The 17,934-nt window shown below is 40.2% G+C and overlaps 1 protein-coding gene and 2 pseudogenes across 1 annotated transcript; all 3 read left to right on the top strand.

Annotated features, from left to right (window-relative positions):
• Positions 1–97: 97 nt before the first annotated feature.
• LOC126631094 (glutamate receptor 2.8-like) lies at positions 98–6,372 on the top strand (annotated as a pseudogene).
• Positions 6,373–13,222: 6,850 nt separating this feature from the next.
• On the top strand, positions 13,223–13,804 carry LOC126632529 (transcription factor MYB1R1-like; annotated as a pseudogene).
• A 2,663-nt stretch (positions 13,805–16,467) lies between these two features.
• On the top strand, positions 16,468–17,091 carry LOC126631098 (uncharacterized). The gene is made up of 2 exons (XM_050301262.1): positions 16,468–16,704; positions 16,786–17,091. Exons 1-2 carry the CDS (start codon positions 16,477–16,479, stop codon positions 16,909–16,911), a joined length of 354 nt encoding a protein of 117 aa, XP_050157219.1. The 5' UTR covers positions 16,468–16,476; the 3' UTR covers positions 16,912–17,091.
• Positions 17,092–17,934: the final 843 nt, after the last annotated feature.

Below are 17,934 nucleotides of genomic sequence, written 5' to 3'. Positions count from 1 at the left end.
TATCTCTTTTCTCCTTGTTCATGTTTTGTTTTTGCCCCTTCCATTTAATCCCCGTCTGTTGAACGCCTTGCATAATAGTTAAACAATAATTTATGCCCGCGCGCGGTGTGGCAAGTTGAAAAATTTGTCAAGTAAATTTAAAATTTTAGTAAAGGAGGGGGAATTGAACTTAGGAGTTTGAGTGTTGAGGTGATGTGTATCTTTCTGCTTTGTATCTATCACTCTAACCATCAAGTTAAATTTTATTATTTTGACATAGCACTCTCTCAGTTGTCCTAAGTTTTGCTTCCATGAAGTCATATTGATGACAAATGAATTAACAGTTGTTTATTCACATCAAATAAGAACTTTTTTCTAAAGTAAAAACAGTAACCTTCAAGATATACACAGGGATGAGTAATGACCTATATGAAATTACTGTCATTCATGTAAGCAAGAAGTGTGTCCATCAAAATCTTGACCTGCACAGATTTACTGCTTTTCCCTGTACAGAAAAAACATGAGTATCTAATGATTCACAGAACAAAATATTGGGTAGTGGCAGATTATGTAATTTTGGTACAGAAAATGATTAATTCTAATACATATAGCACCAAAATTATTATAAAAAAAAAAAAGTTTAATCAAATCTCTATAAGACATAGATGTTCAGTCTACAAAATTTAAAACTAAAGCGCTTATATCAAAAGATTCCTTCATTTAATTCTTTATTATTAAAATAATTCAAATATGTAGATATGAACGTTATCACATTGAGTAGATCAGTGAATATGCTCCTCTAAGCACTCGAGTTCGAATTTCCTTTCATAATTTAATTTACTTTAAAGATAAAAAATATCTAAGACTATTCTTTATTATAGGAAGTCAGTTTTGCATTAGATTATAAATAGGCAGTTCCCGTCAATTAAACTTCTACATCCGTAATTTTAAATTCTAGTTTGGCTGCTTTCAATGTAGAGAAAGAATGCTTCAACTTTGAATTAAGTGGTGGAATCTAAGACTATTCCCATTTAGGCATATTTAACTACAAATAATATATGAGTCTTTAAGCGTAAGAAGTCATTCATCTTATTTACTTGCAAATTACAGTTTTAAATGAAAAATAAGTCAAACTATGATTTTTCTTCCGAATTACCAAAAGACGACAACAATAGAAATGAATATAAGAAGGAGAATAAAAATGAGTACGAAAAAAATTATTGAGAGAGTACCACAAAGTCAATAAAAATTAGTTTAATTTCCCATATAATATTGTTAATATATTCAATGTACATATCTTAATTTTCATAGTATATGGTTACATATTTGTTCTGGCCGTATAGATTGGGTCATGGCGACGACGACCGGCTGATTCTTTGAGAATTTCACAGGGACTTTTCCATGTGTGATTTTCCAGGTAATTTTCATGTGTACCTACTCTGCATATTCATTCATATATTTATATGTATATGCTTTAGCTTCACAAATAGATGTTACTTGCAAATTGAGAAAGCATTCGTTCCAATAACATGGGTGCCGTCAAGAAACTTTGTATAGTCTTTTTTTGCTTTCTCTTCCTCTTGTCATGGATTTTCAATGTGGCTACGGTTGCGGCGGTGGAAAACACAACGATCCAAGTGAATGTGGGTGTTGTTGTTGACCTCGATCAACCCAGTCAGAGCGGGAAGATGTATTTGAGTTGCATCAAAATGGCCATCGAGGACTTCTATGCATCTCATGCTCACTTCAAGACCAGGCTTGTTTTGAACACTAGGGACTCCAAACAAACTGTTGTTGGTGCAGCTGCTGCAGGTTCTCTCTCTCTCTCTCTCTCTCTCTCTCTCTCTCTCTCTCTCTCTCTCTCTCTCTCATATAATGATCTCCTATTGTAATGAATGACACATGCCTAGAGTGTGCTATAAATGAATTTGTTTAAATAATTAGTGTAACAATTAACAAATTATGTTAAAGGTGCGTGTGCAAAACCCTGCAATTTTCGATCTCACGTGTTTAACAAGACAAGGGAATGTGAGCAAGAGGGGAAAACGGCATGTTTTTCAGTTTTGTCTTTTAATTATATTCTTCAAACCGTGTTAGGTAGCTGGTCCCGTCAAGCTTTGTGAATTCTTCAACGGAAAAGGATCCTGGGATCCCGTGATCATGACGTTTATCGTACATCGTGCAGTCAGAAATTATTTTAAAATAAAAAAATTAAATATAAATAGTACCTAACAAAAACTGACCGCACGATGTACGATAAACGATCACGATCACGGGATCCCTATGATCCCCAGGAAAAGGATCCAACGAGGATCCTTTTCCTTCTTCAACGACCAACCAAAATGTTGTCTCTTTGTAGATTCGAGGTATTAGTGAATATTGACATCGTTTTGTACGGATAAGGATCCTCTTCGGGTCCTTTTTGTAAAAATTCTTAGGATCCTCACATCCTATCCATTCATAGTATATCATATGGTCAGCTTTCGTTAAGTACTATTTGTGTTTAATTTTAAATAAAATAATTCATAATGATTTTTCACCGTACAATGTACGATAAACAGATAGGAAATAAGAATTCCTAGGATGGAATTCAAATCCATTTCGTATGTCATGTGATCATAATTAACTATGCAATTTATAAAGGTTTACAGTCCTTTTGGTATCCTACTAAAACAATTTCTTTTATTTTTTTAATTATTCTTAAGACCAGAACAATTTTTAGTAAGACTCAAAAAATTGTTTGGTGTAAAATTCAAAATTATTTTTAAGTGTTCACAATCAAAAAAGAAAAAAAAACTTTTAACTCATTGGTGGAGCTAACGGATGTAAGAGAGATAGGGGATCTGGCGTGAGAGTAGAGATAGAGGAAAGAGAGGAGAGAGAAAGAGAGTGTGTGGAGAGTGTGTTGAGTTTGAAACACTAAAAAAATGATTGCTGTGTTTTTAATACATAGGCTATTTTTTAAGTTGATTTTGAGTTCAATTTCTGAAATAGTCCTACCAAACAAGGATTCTTGACCTGAAACTCAAAAACTATTTTTGAGTTAAGAAAATTGAATTCAAGCTGAATATCAAACATATCTTTTAACCATTTTAACTAGAAAAAGAATGTCTAAATGTCTAATATCATCAGATTAATCACTCACTCTAGTCACATTTTTTATTGGGACACAGCTCTAGACCTGATAAAGAAGGTAGAAGTGCAAGCAATCCTAGGCCCAGTGACATCAATGCAGGCTAGCTTTGTTGTTAATCTTGGAGACCAAGCTCATGTACCCATTTTATCATTTTCTGCAACAAGCCCCTCTCTTACTTCACTCCAAAGCTCCTACTTCTTCCGACTCTCACCAAGTGAAGGCCATAAGTGCCATTGTTAAAAACTTCGGATGGAGACAAGTTGTGCCAATTTATGTAGACAATACGTATGGCGAGGGAGTCATACCCTTTTTAATTGATGCATTGCAAGAGGTTGATGCTCATGTCCCTTATCGGAGTGTCATTCCCACATCAGCTACAGATGTACAAATTGAAAAAGAGCTTCACAAGTTAATGACAATGCAAACTAGAGTCTTCATTGTGCACATGTTGCCCAAACTTTGCACCAAGCTATTTGCCAAGGCAAAAGAGGTAGGAATGATGAGAGAAGGCTATGTTTGGATAATGACCAACGGGGTAGGAAATCGTTTATGGTCAATCCCTCCAGTGGTTCTGAATTCAATGCAAGGAGTATTAGGTGTGGAAACTGACGTTCCAAGCACAGAGGAGCTTAAAATTTTCCGAAAGCGGTGGAAAAGAAGATTCCAACAAGACAATCCAGCCATCATCAATGTTGATGTCGATGTATTTGGATTTCGGGCTTATGATGCAGCTTTTGCACTAGCCTTTGCAGTAGAAGAAGTTGGGTTTAATAAAAACTCTGATTTCCGAAAGAGGAATAATTCCGATAACACAACAGATCTTGATACCTTCGAGGTCTCTCAATATGGTCCCAAACTTTCACAAGCCTTATCTAATACTTCATTCAAAGGCATAGCTGGTGACTTCAGGCTTGACGATGGGCAACTTCAGGCATCAACATTTAGGATAGTTAATGTAAATGGTGATGGAGTAAGAACTATTGCATTTTGGACACCAGAAAATGGTATGGTAAAGACACTGAATTCAGCAAACACAAGCATTCTTTCAATTTCAACTTCCAAGTGCAATCTTACAAGCATACTTTCAACATCTAAGTGCAATCTTTCACCGATTATATGGCCTGGAGATTCTTTCTCCGTTCCCAAGGGATGGGATATCCCAACAAATGACAAGAAGATGAGAATTGGAGTTCCTGTAAAGCTTGGTTTTAGTGAGTTTGTTAAGGTAACCAAGAACCCTAGCACTAACACAACGGAAGTCACTGGGTTCAGTATTGATGTCTTTGAGGCTGCAGTTGAAGTACTACCATACGCTCTTCCTTACGAGTTCATTCCCTTTGAGAATTCTGATGGAACAATGGCTGGAACTTACAATGATTTGGTCTATCAAGTATCTCTTGAGGTAAACTTATATGTCAAAATAAACTATCGAGAACTGATTTCATTTTGGACCCGCAATTTATATTTTTCTCTGGTTACATCTTTTGTTGACAGAAATTTGATGCTGTGGTGGGAGACACCACAATTAGGGCAAACAGGTCTTTGTACGTGGACTTCACGATGCCCTACACAGAATCGGGGGTAGTAATGGTTGTGCCAAGCAGAGACACCAGGAGCAAAAATGCATGGGTTTTCTTGAAGCCTTTGACATGGGACTTGTGGCTTACGACTTTTTGTTTCTTCATCTTCATTGGTTTCGTCATTTGGGTACTTGAACATCAAATTAATGAAGATTTTCGCGGCCCTCCCTCACATCAAGTTGGCACAAGCTTTTGGTTCTCCTTCTCCACCATGGTGTTTTCACATAGTAATTATCGATCCCTTCACTAGCTAATTTCAAAATAAGTAATCTTAATGGCATTCACTTATGTTTGGTACACTTTTTTTAAACCACTTTTACAGGGGAGAGAGTGGTTAGCAACTTGGCCAGATTCTTGATGATTATATGGGTGTTTGTTGTGCTAGTTCTGACACAAAGCTACACAGCTAATCTAGCATCGCTATTAACAGTTGAACAACTCCAACCAACTTTCACGAATATAAAGGATATACTAAGAAAAGGGGAGAATGTTGGATGCATGGAGAATAGCTTTGTTTGCGAACTCTTGATGAAACAAATCGGTTTCCATGAGTCCAAGCTTAAGGGTATGAATTCTATGGAAGAATGCGATGAAGCTCTTTCGAAGGGGAGTGGAAAGGGTGGTATTGCAGCTGTTGTTGATGAAACCCCAAATATGAAGCTGTTCATTGCGAAATATTGTTCCAAATATACCATGATTGGTCCAATCTTCAAAACTGATGGCTATGGCTTTGTAAGATTTCTCTCTATTATACATAAGGAAATGATTTAGACACACCTTTTTTTTTCCTTATGCATGCATACCACTGTTTATTTTTGCACCTTGATTTATTCAACTCAAATGTCATAATTAAACATGATGCATGAGGAGAAAATGCGTGCACGGAATTCATTTTCCTTATACATATATGTAGACATCTACGCACATGCATTTATAAAAACGGGACTTCTTTGAGGCGATCACTTTAATTGGCAGGTGTTTCCAAAGCGTTCTCCTCTTGTACCCGATATTTCACAAGCAGTCCTAAGCTTAACGGAAGGAGAAAAGATCATGAAAATTGGGAGCAAATGGTTCAGTCAAGAAAGCAATTGTGAGGATAACTCCAGGATTCCAAGGATCTCAAGCAACACTCTTGATCTTGAAAGCTTTTGGGGCCTATTCCTAATTGCCGGGGCGGCTTCAATTCTAGCTCTCATCATATTTGTAGCTTCCTTCTTTTACAAGCATAGGCATGTCTTGGAGCAGCCTGATTCCAGAACTTCTTCGAGATGGAGAAGGGTTCGAGCCATGGTTGAAATTTTCAACGAAAAAGACCTCAACTCCCATACTTTTAAAAGCCGTCAACAAGAAGAAGGAATTGCGGGGGTTGGAGAAGAAGTTAAGGCCTCACCTAATAGGAACTGGCCTGAAAGTCCATTCAGCTATGCAAACGACACTGATAAGATTTTCGGATTCTACGAAAGGCAACAAACGCCATCTACTACTAGTCATGCGTCGCCGGGGATGGTGCATTGAGCTTACTATTACTTTTCAAGAAATGCATGGAGCTCATGTAACAGGTCACGTAGAAAACAATTAACAGGTTCAGTGAAATAAAAGGATAGTTTGGCCTACACATAATTTGAAAATAAATAAATAAATAACACTAAAATAATAATATGAGTGCTATTATTGACACTCCAAAATAGTAAACCTACACTCTTGTAAAGAATTGTTCGATAAAATAACACTAGAAAAAAGTATAAAAGAATGACTTTTGGGAGCGTCAATAAAAACTCTCTTTCGTTTTCCATAATTCGTATAAAATAACAAGGCATTATGGGAGTAGGATTATCTCCCCTCCTATTTTCATCCCCTTCCCTCCCCTCATCTCACATTGTTTTGTCTTATTGTCTTTATAAAAAAATCAATTTAAGATGTTGACGTGGCTAAACTGTAACCGTTCAAATAGGAGGAGAGGGAAGGGGAGAGAGGTTATGAGGGGAGAGAATCATTATGTGCAGATACATTATTTTTGGACTTATGCTCACTTGCTCAGGAGAAGGAAAAAGAATGACAGTTGAACCTGTGCTAACATGAGAGATTTTTCAGTGTGACCAGCACACAGGGGTGCTACACCACGTGTCACTATACAAATTGTGGGATATGTGTGTTAAAAAGTTAATAATTTAAAAAATAAAATTTCTCATCACTTACATAAAAACACGTAGTGTACCACCCGTGTTCCCGTCACAATGAAAAATTTATCGAGCTAACACTTGCATAATTGAGAAAACTATAGATCTTCATAAAAATGATTGCATTAATGATTATATGCCGCATATACGATGGACTCTATAACTAGTTAGGAGAGATTTTTCAATGTGCCTGGAATATGGGCACATAAGTAGAGAGCAAGGTTCTAAAAAACGCTAGGCGCTAGTCGAGCGGCGGGCTAGTGCCTAGCGCCTAAGCAGCTAGGCGGGATCTAGGCGGCGTAGATGGATTTAGGTAAATTTCTTGTATATTTTGTAAATAAATGCATATTGACACTTACAAAAAATTATACTTGTATGAAATCTATGGATAAGATAATAAAAAATGATAAAATGCTAAAAGAGTATTCAACAAGTCCAAAATTTAAAAACACATTAAGCATATATGTCATATAACTATAGTGAGGAGTATTGTAGGATGACAAATGTACAACAAGTTCACAATTTTAACCACTTAGACTTAGATAGGATTTTTTTTTTTTTTAAATTTCATAAAAAAATAAAAAAATAAAAAAAAAACCGCCTAGCCCCGCCTAGGCCGCCTCCTAGAGCCAATCCGATTTTTCCAACCAAGCCTAGCCCGCCTAGGCGGCCGCCTAGAGCCGATCCGATTTTTCCAACTGATTTGCAAGAAAACACCTCGGCTCACCACCGCCTAGGCCGTTTTTTAAAACAGTGGTAGAGAGACACTTAATAAAAAAATTCCCTCCACTCGTATAATAACACATAGCGTTATGCCTAGCTTTCCTACCACATTAAAAAATCTCTTGCTAGTTAGGACTTCCAAATTCTAGACCATCGCAATTAATCTCTCTATAAATAACTTTCTTTGGACAATTAATTGAACATATGCAATCAGTCTTCGCCTACTTTTATTTGTGGATCGAAAAACGCACAGGAAACCAAACAGCCGAATGCTAATTTTCTACATATAGTTTGAATCTTCTAGCTACAGCACAGTATTAATTTACTGATCATATTCGTCCCTCAATTTATCTTGAGACAACCACCCTAGCACAATAATCTGCAAAGAAGTGCACCTGTTCTACACACTGACATCATGAGCAGCTTGGGCCAATGCCAGTTTGAGGGATCTAACATCTCGCTCACTTCCATTATTTGCACTGGGTTTGAAGGTTCTGATGGCTCAAGCACTACTGGCATGCTAGGATCAGAGGTTGACATAACCGGAAAGGAAATTACAGTAAAGGAAAACACAAGAAAAGTAGAAGAAATCAAAATAAATTCATATCATTTCATTCGTAGTCAACTTTACATGAGAAAAAAGGTTTAAATACATCTAAGGATAGTAGAGTTGATAAGTAGATAAGCCTAATGGTATTACATATATAATGGGTCTAATAGATAACAATAACAATAGATAATCCAATTGGTCCTAACAGAAACCCAGTAGCTTAGAATCGCATCAATCTTACCTTTTAACATGAGGCTTGTCCTCAAGCCTCTCAAGACTCAAACCGAGAAAGAAGCATGGAGCAGTCTGGGAAAGAAAGCAGCCAATTTTTCAAACCGTGTACCATACACATCTCCAGTATTAACTTCTGTATGGTCTTTAATCCCGAACCATGTTCTTCCAAAACATCTCCATTGTGGTCACCCAAAAGACAAATATCAGTAACAGATATATCCTGCCAAAATGAATTCATAAAATAGTTGGAGCACACTGATCTTGACAGCGTTGAGTAAGAGAACTATTGGCCTTGTGCATCACCACCAACCACCAACTCCTGTGGTAGATAGATTGAATTAAAATGGCAAGTGATAGAGTAAGATGTACCAATTGCACCCATTTCATAGCATTCAGCATCTCAGGTGACTGAGCATATCCACTAAATTTCTTGTCAATTTGGGCTTGCTTGATTGGCTCCATAAAAATTAACTCACGTTGTGCAGACTCCAACAGTTTGATCTCTTCCAATAGTCTCAGCCTTGGAAGCTTTCGGGGCCTCTTTCTCATTTCTATCGGTTTTCCAATAGTAGCTCTGCTCATATTTGCTGCTATGTTTTTGTCTGGAGAACTCGAGGATATCTCGGTGCAACTAAACCAGCTTGGTCCAGAAGCCTCATTGTGGAGCAGAGCTCGTGTCATATTAGGAAAATACGACGAATGTAACTGTAAACACGAAAAATTTCTGAAACGAAAGAGACAAGAACAAACGTGCACAAAAGAATATTTTGTATTTGATGATTTTGGGTTACAATCTCTCTATAACTTGATCCTCTGATTCGATCTTCATAAGGTGGGTATTTTTGGATGTGCGATTGATCCAAGGGCCATCGAGGCTTGATCTTGGATGAACGGTTGAAAGTTTCTTTAATGGCTGTTGAGGCTTGATCTTGAATGACGGTGATGAACTAATTTTCAAGGGCTTTTGGGCTTGATCTTGAAAAACAGTGATGAATGGATCTTCAAGAGCTTTTGGGCTTGATCTTGAATAACAGTGATGAAGGGATCTTCAAGGGCTTTTGGGCTTGATCTTAAAGAACGGTTGGATGTGTGGATTTGTCGACGTTGTTGATCCAAAGAGCTGTTGGGACTTGATCTTAAGATGAACGGATGATGAATGATGAACACTTTCTTCAAGGGCCGTCGGGGCTTGATCTTGAATTGCTGGAAGTTCTTCAAGGGCCTTTGGGGCTTGATCTTGAATTGGTGGATGATTGTTGATCCAAGGGTCGTCAGGGCTTGATCTTGGAAGAACGAAGAACGAAGAGGGCTTTCTTGATTCTTCGAGAACCTGGATGCTTGAGAGCTTCGGAGTTTCAGAGCTTCAGAGCTTCAAGGTTTTGGTGTAATATCAATTGGTGTCCCCAAATGAATGAAATTGGCTTCTATTTATAGAATTTTCCAAGGCCTAATTTTGAATATAATATTTCAAATGAAATAAGTCGCTTTTGCCAGGTATTGACACGTGTCCTGTTTGATGACTTTTCCGACTCATTTCAATTTTTCGTCGAGTCACATGCTACGTGTAAAATTTATGTAATACATGAGCGTTGAAACTTTGATTTATCGGTCAACATTTATTTACCAAAATTTCGATGTCTACAAATGCCCCCACTTTAAGGCGTGTCGTATACATGTGCTTGTCACGTGTAGAAGATGCGTTTTGAAGTCCTTTAATGTAGATGTCAATCCAAGGGCCATCGAGGCTTGATCTTGAATTGGGCTGGAGATTTCTTCAAGGGCCGTTGAGGCTTGATCTTGAATTGGGCTTGAGATTTCTTCAAGGGCCGTTGAGGCTTGTTCTTGAACTTTGTTTGAAATTTCTTCAAGGGCCGTCGAGGCTTGATCTTAAAGGTTGAAATTGGACCACAAGGAGCTTCATGTGGTAGATGATTTTTGGCTTTGGTTATGGATGAATTGGCACGTATTTGTTTTTGCGCTTGTTGACTTTCCACAACTTTGATCTTGAACTGGGTTGGAGGATTTTGTGGATTCCTCCGATTGTTGACTTTCCACAGCTTATTCTTGAACTGGATTTGATTCACGGGATGGTGAATCGACACGTGCAGCCCATAATGCCTAGCGAGTCGACCCAAGAATTTGAGGGTCAAAACGAGTCCTCCACCTAGAGTGATCGCAACCCTGATGATATGAGATACTTTTGATTTTGAAAAAGTAGCGGATGAATTGGCATGTGCTTTGTTGTGCTTGTCTCCACATGCTTCAATGTATCATTTTCCCTTCCTTATATGTTCTCCAGGCAAATGTGGCATCTTCTCGAGTTCCTCAGCTCAGACTCCTTCTGCTGAGTTGACTGTGCAGGCTGCATTCTTCTCTGCTTGTTTCTTCTGCACGTTGTCTCCACATGCTGCAAGGTATCATTTTCACTTGCCTTATCTGTTCTCCAGGCAGATGTAGCGGCTTCTTTGGAAGTACAGCAGCAGTGGAAGACGAGTACTCGAGAGCAATGCCAGGTAAGCAACCAGGCAAAAGTTCCAGGTAGTTGATTCCTTACCCGAGTTTGAGTGGAGGTTCCGCATATTGCTTTCTTTATAGGAAGTTCTTTAATTGTAGAGGTACTATTCTTTCACTCGTGTCAGTAACCATTGAGTGATTGATCAGTATGGTTTCACGTGCTTTCTTCTTTATCAGAAATCTTCAACAAATTATCCGTAATTTCCGCCAAGATGAGTGTGTATGTGACAGGTGTTGACGAGGTTAAAAAAGACCGACGCCTCTTCGATATCTGGGATCGGCGCTTCGACAAATTACCCGTGATTTTCTCAAAGTTGAGTTTGTGTATGACGGGTGCCGACGCGTCTGGGAAAAGCAAGATGCCTCTCCGATTTCTGAGCTTACCTCTTCGATTTTTGAATTGGCCTCTTCAAATTCTGAGCTCGCCTCTTCGATCTCTGAAATCTTGTTGAATGCTGATTTTTATAAAGGCACGCAGTTCGTTTCAAAGCACACTTGAATTTTCGCTTGTAGAAACTCCCTTCTTGCACTTCTAAGATCTTGATTCGTCCGACTTCTTCTTTCTTCAACACCTTTGAAAATGTATGGACCCTCCGACCGTCGTTTTGATTTGAACCTTGGTGAAGAGGCAGTCCCGCCTTCTCCAGACAACATATGGCGCTCATCCTTCATATCCCCTACTGGTCCTCTTACCGTTGGGGATTCAGTGATGAAGAACAATATAACCGCTGCAGTGGTAGCCAGGAACCTTGTCACTCCCAAAGATAATAGACTACTTTCCAAACGGTCTGATGAGTTGGCTGTTAAGGATTTTCTGGCTCTCAGTGTGCAGTGTGCAGTTTCTGTGTCTAATATGGCCCAACGTCTATTTGCTCGAACCCGTCAAGTTGAATCATTGGCGGCTGAAGTGATGAGTCTCAAACAGGAGATTAGAGGGCTCAAGCATGAGAATAAACAGTTGCACAGGCTCGCACATAACTATGCTATAAACATGAAGAAGAAGATTGACCAGATGCAGGAATCTGATGGTCAGATTTTACTGACCATCAGAGGTTTGTGGGTTTTTTCCAAAAACAGTTGCCTTCATCTTCTGAGGCTGTACCGCGTAATGAAGCTCCAAATGATCAACCTCCGGCTCCTCTTCTTCCTGGAGTTCCGACGAGTGATAGGGCTTCACACGAGCAACCTTCGTGAAGGCTCCCTCATGTTTGCTCTTTTTTTTTTTTACTGATGTAAAATGTACATTTATGTAAATTTTTTCAGAGAAATCAATAAACGAGCTTTATTTTACTAAAACGTAAATATTTTTTTTGTTTTTTGTTTTTTGTTTTTTTTTTTAAATGCCACCCATCCATCTTTCCTATATACATATATATATAATTTTTTATGTATATATTCTATCGTGCAAGAAACGCCTAATTTTTTTTTTAATCATATATATATATATATTTTTTCCTCTTTAATCATGGTGCCAGACGCACCAAAGATCAAAACATTTTTTTTTATTATATATATTTTTCCTTTAATCATGGTGCCAGACGCACCAAAGATTAAACTTCTTTATATATATTTTTTTTTATTATATATACTTTTCTTTCATTCACATGGTGCCAGATGCACGATTCGTCGACAGAGAAGTAAAGTGGAAAACACGGGTATTCCACTTATTGCCTCTTGTGGCTTTATATGCCTTCTCCCACTTCATCGTATAGCAGAAGAACCATAACTTTCAGACCGGCGGTAGAGAGGAAGAAGAAGGTGTATCGAACCAGGTTGCTCACGTTCTGCTGTCCTTGTTGCAAAAGCTGTAAGGATCAAAGCATGCGGACTCGCAGAGATTTGTTTTTCGAGTTGCAGAACTAAGAGAGAGAGGTCCAGGTTCCTTCGTTTTAAGGTAAGGATGATTTTGATATATGTATGTATATATATATATATATGCATATGTATATACACTGACTTAAGCTCTAGTTTACTGGTATCAAAAATGTCGACTGAGTAGTGCATGCAGCAGCCAGTTGAAGTCTTGAAACAACGGCGGGCATCAGTCGTGGCGAAGCAACATCGAGCAGCAAGCAAGCCGTAAGACAAAGGAGTGCAGTTCGTGGTGCACGCATGAGGTGCTGGAGTTTGCAGACGGGTGACATCGTGGCGCAGCAACAGCAAGCTTTTACTCTGAGGTATGTTTTAGGCTAAGGATGATTTCAATCTTTCGGACCTCATATATATATATATAATCTGTTAGGACGCTAGAATATATATATTCCTTCAATCGTCCCATCACCATCACCATTTGCGTCATTTCAAGCCATATATATATATATATATATATATGTGGAATCGTGAGAATGACGTCGTCCACAATTCTGGCGGGAATCGCGAGCGCGAACGCAAGTGAGGGTTTCCACAGACGGAGGAAGAGCACAAGTTTTTCTTGCTTGGATTGCAGAAAGTAGGGAAAGGAGACTAGAGAGGGATCTCAAGAAACTTCGTGAAGACTTGCACCCCGACTCAGGTTACCAGCCATGCACAGAAGTACTTTCTGCGCCGGAACAACAACAATCGCCAACGCCGCAGATCTAGCCTCTTCGACATCACCACCGAAACGATCTCTCCAACTCCAATGGATGAAGAGCTAGTAAATTTTCAAGATAACGCATCTCAGTCGCATCATTTGCCTCCTCCGCCACTATCTAACCCTCGCAACGCCAGTGATTTTCCAATGACTGTAGGTCCAGCTGCCTTGCCAGCTCCCATTGAAAACCCTACGGAAAATGTAGCTCTACAACAGGCAAATCACGAGGACAGTGCCTTAGCTAAGCTCGTCCATCCAGCTGCCCTTCAATCGTCCCATGCATCGTCATCATTTGCGTCATTTCAAGCCATATATATATGTATGTATGTGGAAGTTTGAACGTCTCGTCACCATCACTGTGTATACATTGTATATATTTGTATATGGAACTTAGTTGCCGTGTCTTATATATACCCATATACACACACACATATAATACCATATAATGTGTCTATTTTTATGCACATCGTGTTTGTGCCCCCACTGATGGATTTCTTTGCTGTGATGCCAGGAATCCTTAATTTTAAAAAGGTAGAGCATGATGCTGGGACCCTCATGAAGCTTTCAGAGGTGTGATTGTTGGTGGCGGAGTGAGCAGGTTGCCTAGTGCTTCTGCCAAAGACTGCAACTGGGTTTCGCTGTGTAGTGCCTTTTGATCACAGTTTTCCCTCGGTGGTGCGCTGCCGTGTGGTGCTGTGCAAGAGACTGCAGCAGGGCTTCGCTGTGTAATGCCTTTTGGTCACAGTTTTCCCTTGGTGATGACGTCGTCGTGCGGTGCAAGAAATTGCTTGAGTAGTCGCTACAGGTTTGCGTAGTGCGATTGCGTAGCATTTTGGTTTCCTCTGCCACTGTAGCGTGCTTTGAAGGACCGTCTTGTAGCTGTCATCTCTGCCGTGCTGCTCAAGCTTTGTGGCTGACTTTTCCATTGCAGTCATGGTGTTTCTCAAGTGCTTTAAAAACAACACCATGTCACATCCCGGCTCGGGGCGGACCACTTCCCGGGCCCGCTCCACCACCGTAGCACGATATTGTCCGCTTTGGGCCCCGACCACACCGTTACGGTTTTTGTTTCTGGGAACTCACGAGCAACTTCCCAGTGGGTCACCCATCCTGGGAGTGCTCTGGCCTCCTTCTCGCTTAACTTCGAAGTTCCTACGGAACCCGAAGCCAGTGAGCTCCCAAAAGGCCTCGTGCTAGGTAGGGATGGGAATATACATTTAAGGATCGCTCCCCTGGGCGATGTGGGATGTTACACACCATCACCATTCTTGCGAAGGAATGCGATCCACAAGATAGTGGAACGACATTGAAGCTTTATGCGCCACTGATTGGCCCTAAGGCACTTGTTCTTCCCATAAAAGATAACTTCATGCATATTAAGTCATGGTCTTCTGAAGTATCTTGGGAGGTGGTAGACTCTGTTCGACCAACTACAAAGAAGAAGGTGTGCAAATCGAGGATTCTTATCTTAAACTCTTCGCACCATGATCGTGCCAACCCTTTGGTTAAGTCTAAGCTTCTTGGTAATCGTATCCGTAGTGGAGCTATAGCTTGGAATAGCACCCTATCGACTACTGGAGGATCTGCCTTCGTTGAGTTTTATTGGGAATGGCTTGAAGATGTCTTGAGCCGCTCCAAAGATGTACTTACCAACATAGGCCTCTATCATGCTGTATACGCATCTTTGTTCAATTATGATCGCCATCCTTCCGTCCTTCATGCATTCTTTGAGCATTGGTGTTCAGAGACCACACTTCACACGGTTCGAGTGGAGATGTCGATTTCACTTAAGGATCTCCACAAGCTAGGGGGTCTGCCTATCCAGGAAAAATTTTATGCGAGGTTGTTCCTAGTGTGGAGGAGTTTTCTTGTCGTAATAGTCGAGGATTGCCTGCGAGCTGCCGCTATTTGTTCTGGGCGTACCATAAGCTTTTCCAAAAGGCCCCCGATAAGTTAGGCATGAAGATTTCTTCGTGGATCCGATTTTGGTATTGGGATGCCGTGAAGTACAAGAGGCCTTCGAAAAAAATGGTCGTAACAAGACACCCAGGCCTAAGGGAGATTCTGATCTATCAAGCGTCATTGGTCTAGCTAGGCGTCGTACCCCTAACGAGTTGAGGGCATTTGAGGATCTCGGCGTGGCGTTAGAGCACTTGGAAGAATCTTACTTAGCTGCATTCTTAGCTTGCTTGCTTTGTAAGTTTGTCTTCCCTAAAGACGACGTCAATTTGATTCATCTTGGAGTCTTCAAAGTTGCTAGCAAGATGGCTGCAGGCAAATCTTTTAACCTTGCTATTTCGGTCTTAGCCAACATTTACGACGGCTTAAGAGTTGTTTCGGACTTGGCAAGCACTGAAGATCGTGATGCGGTACTTCCTTACCACTACGTGTACGGTTGGTTGGGTGAGTACTTTGGTACTCAAGCTGGGATTTTTTATGACGAAGTATTCTGGCGTGCTTTCTACGAAGAGTCTCGACGATCAGCAGACGCAAACATTATTTAGAAGTTGTGAATGATTGAGGATGGATCGCCTGGCGAGGGTTGGCTCGGTGCGGTGAGACATCATAGATGATTCACATCCCCACTTTTCAGATTAGTCTTACCTTATAAGTCTCCACTCGGGGTATGTTTCTTTGCGGCAAGAAGATCGATGTATCATTCAGCCATACAGTCCTCACCGCTTTAGCAGGTGATTTGGTTTTGTCCAAAATGTGCCAGGCACTTTGAAGGAGAATCCTTGCAAGCCGTGTATATGCATTGTGAGTCGTATACCCGTGCATGTACAAATGCTTCTATCACCCTGCCGGCCAAGGGCGAGTTCAAGAGTAATCCAGTAACCCGTGTTCACGTACGTTGGTGGTCAAAGGTATATTATGAGAATTTAGGGACGGAAAGTGGTACCAATTCTTCCCATTCACGTCATGATGCGTCAAAAGAGGGTTGTTCTGTGGTTCCTACACAGTTAGTACCTTTTGATTGTGCGAGTGTCATTCCTTTGCGAGATAGACCTATGGTTTTGGCCCATCAACACTTGCGTCTGTCTTCTCCCTACCTAGATGTTTCTAAAGAGGTGGGTGACGAAGTTGATTCGCACGGAGATAGACCTGTTTTGCGACTACGCCAACAAGTTTTTAACAAGCGGTCACTTGAAGTCACTCAGGTTGACAGCGATGTTAATTTTCATCATAAGAAGAAAGAAATGTTTAGGCCTCCTCAATCCGATAGTCGTGTGTCAGATGTACGTATTTCTTTCTCTCTTATGATTTATTTATTTTTTTCTCATTATTTTAGCTTTCATTTCTAACATCTTTCTTTTTAGGTTGGGCCTTCTTGTTCTTTTGATCTGGCGACTGCGGGCGTTCACTCCTGTACAGACATGCTACTTGGAAGCAATCTACCTACAGATGGGGAGATTGGGGATCCACCTGGTGCAGAGCTGGTTTAAAATCTGCCCAATTTCCCAAGCTTGTCGTGTGTCGGTGGAGGCGTACAAGGGTCCATCATGCGTCCAACATCTTTGCCAGCTAGTTCGGGGATCTCTTTGAGACGGCCGAACCTTAGAGGTACTGAGCAAGTCATCCATCGCATCCGTCTTGGTGCGGCAATGGATATCAAGAGCCATATAGAGAAGAGGATTTCTAAATGCCCGTTGGAAGACCTTACGTTGCTCAAGGAGGATTTGTCGAAGCTTGTTTCTATGATTGACAACCTTAACGTTGATTCTTCATCGTTGAAGATCCAGATTGCTGAACTTATGGCCGTCTCAACTGAGTATTCTTCCTTGCGTGTTATTTCTTTGGAGAAGTTGAGTCCGGATGTTAGAGCTCATCAGCTAGCAACGATAAACTCGTCATTGGCTCAAGTCCAGTCTTTTCAGCAAGCTGTTTCAGGAGATTATCAAGTCACAGAGACTTTTTTAACTTCTGTTCAGGTGCGTCTGGATGCATTGGTGCGAGAGCGGGAGCAGTTGGTAATCGAAGCATCGCAACTTTAAAGTGTACTTACGGAGCAGTGAACTACACTTTCTCAGTACCAAGAGGAGATTTCGCGCCTAGAACGAGAGAAAGGCATGACTATGAAGTTGCCCATCTTGTCTCCCACCGAGGTAGAGACTTTGAAGACTTGGAATGCTTGCTTGAAGATCGCCTTCGTAGTTTTAGGGACATAATTTTCAAGTAGTATCTTATGCTTTTTATTTTTTTTAATAATAAGGTTTTGGAGCCGACTCCTTCTTTCAAAGAAATAAAGCATTTATGTTCTTGAATTTGCTCTTCAATCTTCAAAGTGTTATATTTTTTTTTTTAGATGGTGTGACTGTACTTGAAGTTTTGACGCTTCAAGTTGCCTACGTACCCTTTGTTGATGAAGGATCAAGTCATAACGTAGTTCAAATTCATTGTTTTTCTCTTTTTTTTTTGTGCCGCACACAGTTTATGCTCTTGCAGGCCAGGAGTGTGGCGTTTATTTT

Source organism: Malus sylvestris, chromosome 8, assembly GCF_916048215.2.
Source record: "Malus sylvestris chromosome 8, drMalSylv7.2, whole genome shotgun sequence".
In the NCBI taxonomy this organism is placed as follows: Eukaryota; Viridiplantae; Streptophyta; class Magnoliopsida; order Rosales; family Rosaceae; genus Malus; species Malus sylvestris.
The sequence above is the reverse complement of the archived record's forward strand: the minus strand, read 5'-3'. Positions and strand labels throughout refer to the sequence as shown.

Coding starts and splice junctions, on each gene's coding strand:
- LOC126631098 (XM_050301262.1), top strand. CDS start 16,477: ATGGTTTTGGCCCATCAACACTTGCGTCTGTCTTCTCCCTACCTAGAT. Junction 16,705..16,785: donor CCGATAGTCGTGTGTCAGAT/GTACGTATTTCT, acceptor CTTTCTTTTTAG/GTTGGGCCTTCTTGTTCTTT.